General features: G+C 45.2%; 1 protein-coding gene across 1 annotated transcript; it reads right to left on the minus strand.

The window, feature by feature from the left end:
• Nucleotides 1–3,425: 3,425 nt before the first annotated feature.
• On the minus strand, nucleotides 3,426–3,735 carry LOC126956821 (NADH dehydrogenase [ubiquinone] 1 alpha subcomplex subunit 3-like). Its single transcript, XM_050794058.1, has one exon. The coding sequence runs from the start codon at nucleotides 3,723–3,725 to the stop codon at nucleotides 3,471–3,473; it is 255 nt and encodes an 84-aa protein (XP_050650015.1). The 5' UTR covers nucleotides 3,726–3,735; the 3' UTR covers nucleotides 3,426–3,470.
• Between the last annotated feature and the right edge of the window lie 5,071 nt (nucleotides 3,736–8,806).

Raw genomic sequence — 8,806 nt, forward strand, 5'->3', positions numbered from 1 at the left:
GGCTGGAGCCTGGGGCTGTAGGGGCTGGCCTGGTTCTAGGTAAGCCTGGAACCTGTATCCATAGGAAGCCAACCTGTAGGCTGAGTCTGCAGGTGGTGGTCTGATGACTAGGACTTCAGGGGCTGTCTTGGTGTTGGGGGGGGCCAGCCTGGTTCTGGTGGCAGTCCAAAGTCTGGGGTCACTGGGGCCAGCTTGGCCCTGAGGTGGCCCTACAGTCTAAGTCCATGGGGGGCTGGCTTGGCATCGTGGAAGGCCTAAAGTCTGGAACTGCTGGGACTGGTGCTGGGGCCTAGGGTCACTGGGATCAAGCCTGGCAGTGGGACAGGCCCAGAGACTGCATCTACCAGGCAGGCCTGGTACTGCAGGATCAGATCTGGCACCAGGGTAATCCTGGAGGCTCAGTCCATGGATACTGGCCAAGAGTCTGGGCTCTGGGGGTCAGCCTGTGGCTTTGGGGGTGGCCTGGAGCCTGAGTTTGTGGGGGTTGGCCTGGAACTAGGGTAGGCTTGAAGTTCAGGGCTGCTGAGGTTGACCCAGTGCTGAGGTTGGTTTGGAACCCGTGGCTGCCGGGGTCAGCCTGAAGGTGGGAAAGGCCTGGAGATGAAATTCACAGGGCAGGCCTGAAACTATGGGATCCACCATGGCAACTGGGGTGAACCTGGAAGCTCAGTCCATGGGTACCAGTCTGAAACCTGGGGCTATGGGGACCTACCACTGTTGGTTTTTATTGGGGGGGCCTGGTGTTGGAGTCAATGGCAAAGTTCAGTACTCACCTCATTCTTCTTCCCATACACAGGAGATTTCTGTCTACATGTTGTGCTGCCTGGGGTTGGTGGTGAGAGTAATGTAAAACTGTTCTTCCTGCACTCTTCAATGCATCTTCTCTTATTTCTGTGTTACCTCCAGGTGCTGTAATCTCCTGATTCCTTAGTTCTTGTGAAGGTATGTTTGTGCATGGGTAGTTGTTCAAATTGTGGGGGATAAGCGTGAGAGAGTCCTATTCTGCCATCTTCCTGATGCCAGTCCTCCCAGAATAGCAACTTGGTTGAATAATTGGAGACTAGGCTGGCCAAGTTGACACGTCAAAACAACCATCACATATACCTACCTTTTCAGTCACTGAAAGGATTAAGTGATATTTGTAAATTACTTTAGCAGTGTCTGGCACATGGTAAATAATTAATTTTCACTTATTTATATAATAATTATAGTTACACTCATATAATTATAAATATTCCAGTTATATAACCTTGAGCCAATCATGTAACATGATTAATCTTCAATTTCTTCATCTGTAAAATGAGGGCATTGGAATACAAAGTTGCTAATGCATCTTCATGCTCTTAGTCTATGGGATTTTTGGCCATGTTTGAGGAATGAAGGCTAAACAAGCCAAAATTGGGAAGAGAAGTGAACTGGAGTGACACAGAGATAGAAAAAAAGGAAGAGGTCACGGCATAGGTGGAAGAATGACAAAAAAGAAACTTCTAAACTCCACCAAACACCTTGTGAATGCATAGATTGTTCCAGATGTCATCAAATAGAACAGCCTATGTCTATGGTCCTGACTCCTGGGTGCCCTGGTCCAGGACAATTCATGTCAATGGTAATAAGAGCCCAACTTTCCAGCAGGATAGATTTGTTCAGGTAACACTCAGCCAGCACCTACTCTGTGCCAGCCTGGCTTGATGCTGCTGTGATTCTAATTCTTCATTAGCATTAACACTTCCCTCTGATAAACTACTTTTATTCTTCCTTGGCATCATTTCCACAAAAAGTATTCTTTGCAAGAAAGAGCCTCCAGGTTATATGCCAACTTGGGGGTGTGGGTACAATTAAGGCAAGCACTCAGTGTTCCCAATTCCACCTTGAAGGTATTAACAACCTTGAAAAATAGTGCCATTTAGTCTTTCAAAACAAAGGTCCTGACATTTCCCCGGTTATGACAAGAAGAAAGGATGCATCAGAAATCAGTGGCTAAAAATGAGTCAAAAAGGGATCAATCTGCCAAATTGTCCACCAAGGAAAGTTGAAGTGCTGGGTTTGTAGTGAGTTAAATCCTCAGCAATTCCTCATGTCACAGGGAAAGATGGAAGCTAAGGGAAAGGTGATAGTGGAAGCCTGGAGGAGGAAGGAAAAGGAGCTGCTAGGTATCTGGTTGTTTGGAAAGTCACTACTCAAAAATAAAATGAGACACGATTCTTTTTTTTTTTTTTTTAAATTTATTTATTATTATTATACTTTAAGTTGTAGGGTACATGTGCATAATGTGCAGGTTTGTTACATATGTATACTTGTGTCATGTTGGTGTCCTGCACCCATCAACTCGTCAGCACCCATCAACTCATCATTTACATCAGGTATAACTCCCAATGCAATCCCTCCCCCTGAGACACGATTCTTTCTGATTTCTTAAAGAGAAATATTTTACTTGTGGAATTAAAACTCAAAATACAAAAACATGAACTACTCTGGGCTGGCTGAGGTTCTGGCAGATGCTCTTATGTAAGCCTCCACTGCTCATGGCTCGGTGATTTCAGAATGGGACCCCAGCTCCCTAGGTTGCCCAGTCTCAGCATAGGTCATATTAACAATAACTCACATTTCACAGGCTGTGGCTTCACCTTCACACACAGGCATGATCCCTCCTCCTTCTCACTCCTCTAGTTATTTCTGGGAGACTCTTGAGGGAATCAGTCATGTGCTTATGTTAAGATCAACAAGCCTTTTGAGTTTCCTTTTGCTTTCCTTTCAGTGAGATGTTTTTCCAAGAACTCTGACCAACCTCTAACAGAGATGCTGAATGCCAGCTCCCACAGCTGTGGTCTTGATCTCCAGGTTCCACAAACTGCTCCCTCCCCATTTTCCTTCGTGCTAAAAGGTGGTAATAGCTTCTGCTCTTATAGTCTCTGGGGAACCACACCATCCTTGAGAGTTTTCTATACTCAGCCCACACATTTGTAAATAGTTCTTATTAAACTCTTCTCAAAGCATCCCATATGAGCATGCCATCCATTCCTTCTGGGTCTCCGTGCAATATACCAGATGTGTCTCAATCTCAGTTTGAGCCTTAGGCTAAAACCTCTGTTATGCCATGAAGACACGGCAGGTCCTATTGAACTGTTCAGTGAAAATGATTTAGAAGACTAAAAGATGATGCTTAAGACATTTTTAAAGTTGAAATCAAAATCGTGGTGTTTGCTTCATGACCTCTGAAACTTAATTTGCCTCATGATCTCTGAAACTTAATCTACTGGGTAAAGAACTGTCAGCAGCACAGCAAGGCCAATCATTTTCAAGTCCCCAAAGAAGTCATATGTTCACCAGGAGACACAGGTCTTCCATGTCTGAGCACACAGAGGCAGTAGGATTGGCAGCTGCTGTTGGAGGTGCTTTCTGTGTTTTTTTTTTTCGGTTTGCACATTTTTATTGGGAGCCGTGGGAGGGGCCGCCTCTGTCAGTGAAGGTGCTCACAGTTTCTTCAGCCACTCCGGGCTGGGGCCCTGAGGGTCCTGGGGGTGGCTGGGCACGTCCGGCATGTTCCCATCATCGCAGATGGGCACTGGGTAGTTGTAGGGCGTGGCCTCGTTGATCATGACGGAGTACTTGAAGTAGGGGCTGAATGGGGGCATAATTATAGCGAGGCCCCCAGTGACGTAGGACACGACCAGCACTGGCTCCTTGTCCCAGGCATTCTTGAGGAAGGCACCGAGTCTCGCAGCCATCTTGGTCTTGGTGGCCAGAGGTGCTTTCAAAACACAGTGACCAGCAGGCCTGGCTCTAGCAGAGCCAACACCACAAGGGATTGGAGGGTATAAGCCATGACAGGCAGTGTCACTATCTGCTGCTTCTTAATTCCTGCAGATTCAGGGACCATAGATTCCAGTTGTCCACCTTGATTCACCTCATCAGAAACTTGGAAAACCTTCACATTGTCTGTGTTGACATATTGACCTTACTCCAACTGTATGGATAGCATGTGTTTTAAAATCCACTGGACATAGAATTATAGGTTCACCATATGATTTTTAAATTTATTATATTATTTAAAGGTGTTTTTCTACTCCCTCCTGGCCTCTCTAGTTTCCTGCAAGAAGTCAGCCATTGACCTGATCATTGTTCCTCCACATGTAGTTCTCATTTTTCTCTTGCTGCTTTCAAGGTTTGCTCTTCATCTTTGGCTTTCAACAGTTTGAGGATGTGCCTCGGTGTGACTTATATTTATTCTCCCTTTTGTTGTATTAAAACACAAATGGCTTTTGCTATCTAAATTTCCTACACCCCTCAGCTATCTAAATTTCCTACTTCTCTTCCTATTTCATGAAGCTCCAGGCACCAGTGTCAGCTGTTTTTTAGGGTCATCTTCTCAGGTCAGTAGGACAGATTTAAAAAGGTAAAATCTGAAGATTCCATGACGTACAGTTCTGTTTTCTGTTGTTCTTGTATTTGCCTCTATTTTGTTGTATAATGCAGACTTTTACAGCAAGGAAATAGCCTTTTTTTTTTTTTTGTGAATAACCCCTTATTATGGTTGCATTTATCTTATTGTTTCCACTTTCAGATAGGGAAGCTAAGGCATTTCATCTAACTATAACTCTAATATCGCTATATTAAACAATAGTATAAAGATGTAAGCAAGGTTTAAACAAGACTATAAAGCATGGTTCCACATGGGCTTTATTCTCTCCTCTTCCATACTTTCAAGCACAGATTTTGGGCTTGGGCTCCTTTTGTACAGCTGCCTTGGATGATTTATGTGGAGTCCAGGCAGGAACCCTGACTCTCATGGCCTCTGAGGCATCTTAGAGTGAGATACCTTGTTCCTTGTTTGCATTACACTGGACAGGGAGTTTGGTCCTCTGTTGTATATATAACGTAACTTATTTATAGTTTATATTTATGTCACACTTCTACATTATAAAATATCAGACCCTCTAAGTTTTCTACTTACAATTTCAGAATTGTTATTGCAAATGAATTAACTTGTATTTTCTCCTTTTGCAAGGCTGAGGTGAAAACTAATGACGTAGATAACAGATTTTTTTCCCTTGTTGATTAGAAAGCTTTTAGCTTCATTATTTAATCCCCAAGGACAGGGTAAGTGCTTCTTCTGTATGTATGAGTTGCAGTCTACAGTTCCATTTCAATTAAAATTTTTTCACTATATGATTTGTCTAATATCAACAACATGAGTGCTTGAGGACAAATTGTTTTTAAGATTTCTGTAAGATTATTACCCTATCACACTGATTCTCAGGAAATGTATTAAATTTACAATGGGAACCTTGTTTCCCATAGTTACATTTTGGTAATATTTATGTTCTCATCTATTTTGTTCTGCAACCAATGGACTTGTTATACGTGTTAAGGAACTGCCCCTTTGCTCCAGGAATTCCATTTCTAAGAATTCATCTCAAGGAGGTAGGAACCAGGAATTAGATGTTTATGGGGCAAGTGTATCCCATTGTCCACTTGGAAGTCTCTGAGAACTGATGAATGGAGATCCGACTTAAATATCTCCCATGCTGGGCCTTGGCACATGTTGGGCTCTGTATAGCTTCCAAAGGCAATGTGAAGAGTGAGAAAATTACATCTGGCATTGGTTTCGGTGAGGCATTTTAATCAAATGCAGGCCAGATTAAATCTGTTCTGCAAGAGACTGGATGCCAATTTAGCTGTTACCTGAATCAATGAAACAAGCTGAATTTTTAAAGGTTGTGGAGACTGCGATTAGAAAGCAGGTAATTGGGTAAGTGTCTGTTAGCAGGACAAGCCAGATATGTATTGATCGAGAAAGGAAAAAGTCTGACTTGATTAACAAACCTTCTCTGTGTCAATAAACTAATGGTTGCTTTTAAAATGTAATTTTGCTTCCATTCTTCAGTAAGGGGCCAAAAATAGCCCAGGGAGGGGCTGTGGAGAAAGTTAAAGTGTTTCTAAATAAGGAGCTTCCACTGATGATTGGAGAACACTGGTAATGGAAAAGGAACAGATTATCTGTCTCAGGAAGAGGCTTTTCAGTCCCTCCAATGGCATATAACAGAATTCAAACAAGTTTTACACTGAAGACTGCAGCGTTAGACTTGTGGCTCCACATTCAGCTCTAAAGTGATTTTTGCTGGAGGCAAATGCGTCAAGAAAGAGAAATCTTTCTCTCCCAAGAAACCTCTTACACAACTGTGTCCCTCCAGGGACTCTCAGAACAATCCCTCCACAGGGACCTGAGACACCAGGTCATGGCTTTTCCTTCTCGGGAAAGCAAATGGGATTGATGTACTGGGAATTCTCTCTCGTCCTGAAGCGAAACACACCCAAGTCCGTGAGCCCTCGTCCCAGATGAGGCTCCCTGTCTGCAGAATGGGAGAAGAACTGGCAGGCTCTGCAGATTCCCCACTCAGTGCCTCTGGTTTGGAAATTACAAGTACTGACTTCTTAGGTTTCTAGTAAACAATAGGAAAAACCTGCCCTTAGATGTCCCAAAGAAGTTAGAGTTTTGAAACTGGATATGGAACCCAGCCCACAGCTTGGGACTTGAGGAAACTAGGAGAAGGTGTCTGGGCACTGTGAGCCTCAGGTGTCTCCCTGCCACCACCCACTGCTGTAGAAGCAACACCATCAGGGCCAGCGCTTGCTTCGATGAGTAAAGAATCCCCTCTTGGCAGGGAGCGAGAGCAGTGTGGGCGCTCCCTGGGCATTAAATTGTATTTGACAGCGAATGAAGAGCATGGCAAGCTCTCTGCCCACATCTGTCTTTGTGTCCTCTGACTTCTGTCTCATCGCATGAAAACAGATTTGGTTTGACTGAGAGCAGAGACTCTGAGTCTGACAAAACCTAAAACAATAACATTTTATTCTAATGGGAGAGCTGAGATGGAGAAAATGGAAGAAAAGTAATAAAAATAAGGTAAATCTGGGGGAACATGACTAAGTTGTTTTGTTGCCAACCACAGCAAAACATATTGCAAGGATAATAACTGGCTCCACAAAGGACTTCCTTATTTGAATGCAGCTGGGAGAGAAGGCAGGAGAGGGGAGAGAACCTATAAAATTCCTAGACCAAAACGTTCTGGGTACTCATGAATCTTGAGTCAGTACTTACTGTTTTCCTTCCCCACACCATCATTTGTCCAATTTTTTTTTTAACCCACAACGTGGTGATTTTGCCAGCACTTGGGGAGATGTTCTCAGTATCCAGCCCTCTCCAGTGTGTGTGGTTGCACAACTCTGTGACAGCAGCCACACCCCTACTTCTGCTTATCACAGCCACCTCCAGAACTGCAGTGATACTCTTCACAGTCATCACCTTTCATTCACCTTGAGCAGCTTGGACATTAGCTCCTGAGACCTGTTGGGGTGTTTAGCGCCTCAGGAAGGAACCCTTGCTCTCTATGGGTCTGGCCTTCACACCATGAGATAAAGGGATTTAATGAGAATGTCCCAGCATTGACTATAAATGGAAGCAAATGCCTTTTTCCCCTCTTTGGTGGCGGTGGTTTTGCTTTTGATGTATTCAGTATTCCAGAAGCATGGGACATAAAATTTCTTAGAAAAAATTTTCAGGAAATCCTATGTGAAAATGGTTTGGAAGGCAGGAGGATGATGACCAGTATATGCACAAACACTTTCACCCCAGCTAGCAGTACTGCCTGCCGTTCCTCTCCTAGGCTAACATTTTGGCACAGACATTCCCCTGTTGGCACAGACATTCCCCTCTCCCCAGGAAGAGAGGCCCAGGAATTTCTGCTAGCTCAGAAGGCAATCAACTGCATTATGCTCTGAGGTGGGCTGGGAGAGACTGGTCAGCTCTGTCACTTGGGGCGGCAGGAAGGGAATTGGATGGCCGATGGTAGCAGGGGAAAGCCTTACGCAGAAACTGGCTCTGTGAGCCACGTGTGTGGGTAGGAACTGCCTGAGGGAGGGCGCTTGTTCTTCCTGGAGGGATGAGGAAGCCTATTTGGCCCAGGGCTGTGGGGTGAAGGGAGACTCAGTCTCCTTGTCCCTGGTGGGCTGTCAGGTCAAGGCTTAGAACAAAAAGTACTGACCAAGGAGCACCCTTGGAAAGCTGGGTCTGGCTGCTGGGATATGGGGAACTGTGTCAGAGTCTGGAGAGGAAGGCAGGCAGTCACAGGGGCCTGGGTGAGGGTGTGCAGCAAGGCAGAGCTGGGCTGGCTGTGACAATGGCCAGGTTCAGGACGATGAGACCTGGGAGAAGATCCCTTGTGGGGAGGGCATGGGCGCCTCATGCCTATGTGAACCTGGCTCAACTGTTTCCTCTACTCAAAGAGCCATCTGGCTCCACACTGCCTGCCCACCCCCAGCAGAGCAGAAGGCAGAATGAAGCCACTTGTATCCCTGGCTGTGGAGCAGTGCAGCTGGCTTTATGGAAGTGCTAGAAGTCAGCACCAGCGCAAGTTGCAGGAAAACAAGGACCAGTCCTTTGCTGTGTATCACCAGCAACCTGGGAACCTCTTCTCAACTTTAGGAGTCTACCTTCTCCAGGGCACGCTTGTTCGGGTGGCCTAGCAGAGCTGCAGGAGTGGCTGGATGGTGGCCCTCGGCCAGTGACCCGTCCTCTGCCCCTCATTCCCCTGACTTTGAAAGCAATTTCATTGCAGATGATCCTAGGGAGTTTTCGTTTCGGGAGGGGAAGGACTTATCCTGCCCATAAGGAGGAGATGGTCCACAGAGGAGGCTGGTCAAAGTATTTGGGAAGTGGCAAATTCTGTATGCCTTTTTATAATTTAATGCAGATAAAAGAACCTTCATTCTACAGAACTATATAACAGGTGGAAAACACCTTAGGCTT

Source organism: Macaca thibetana, chromosome 6 (genome assembly GCF_024542745.1).
Source record: "Macaca thibetana thibetana isolate TM-01 chromosome 6, ASM2454274v1, whole genome shotgun sequence".
Taxonomy (NCBI): domain Eukaryota; kingdom Metazoa; phylum Chordata; class Mammalia; order Primates; family Cercopithecidae; genus Macaca; species Macaca thibetana.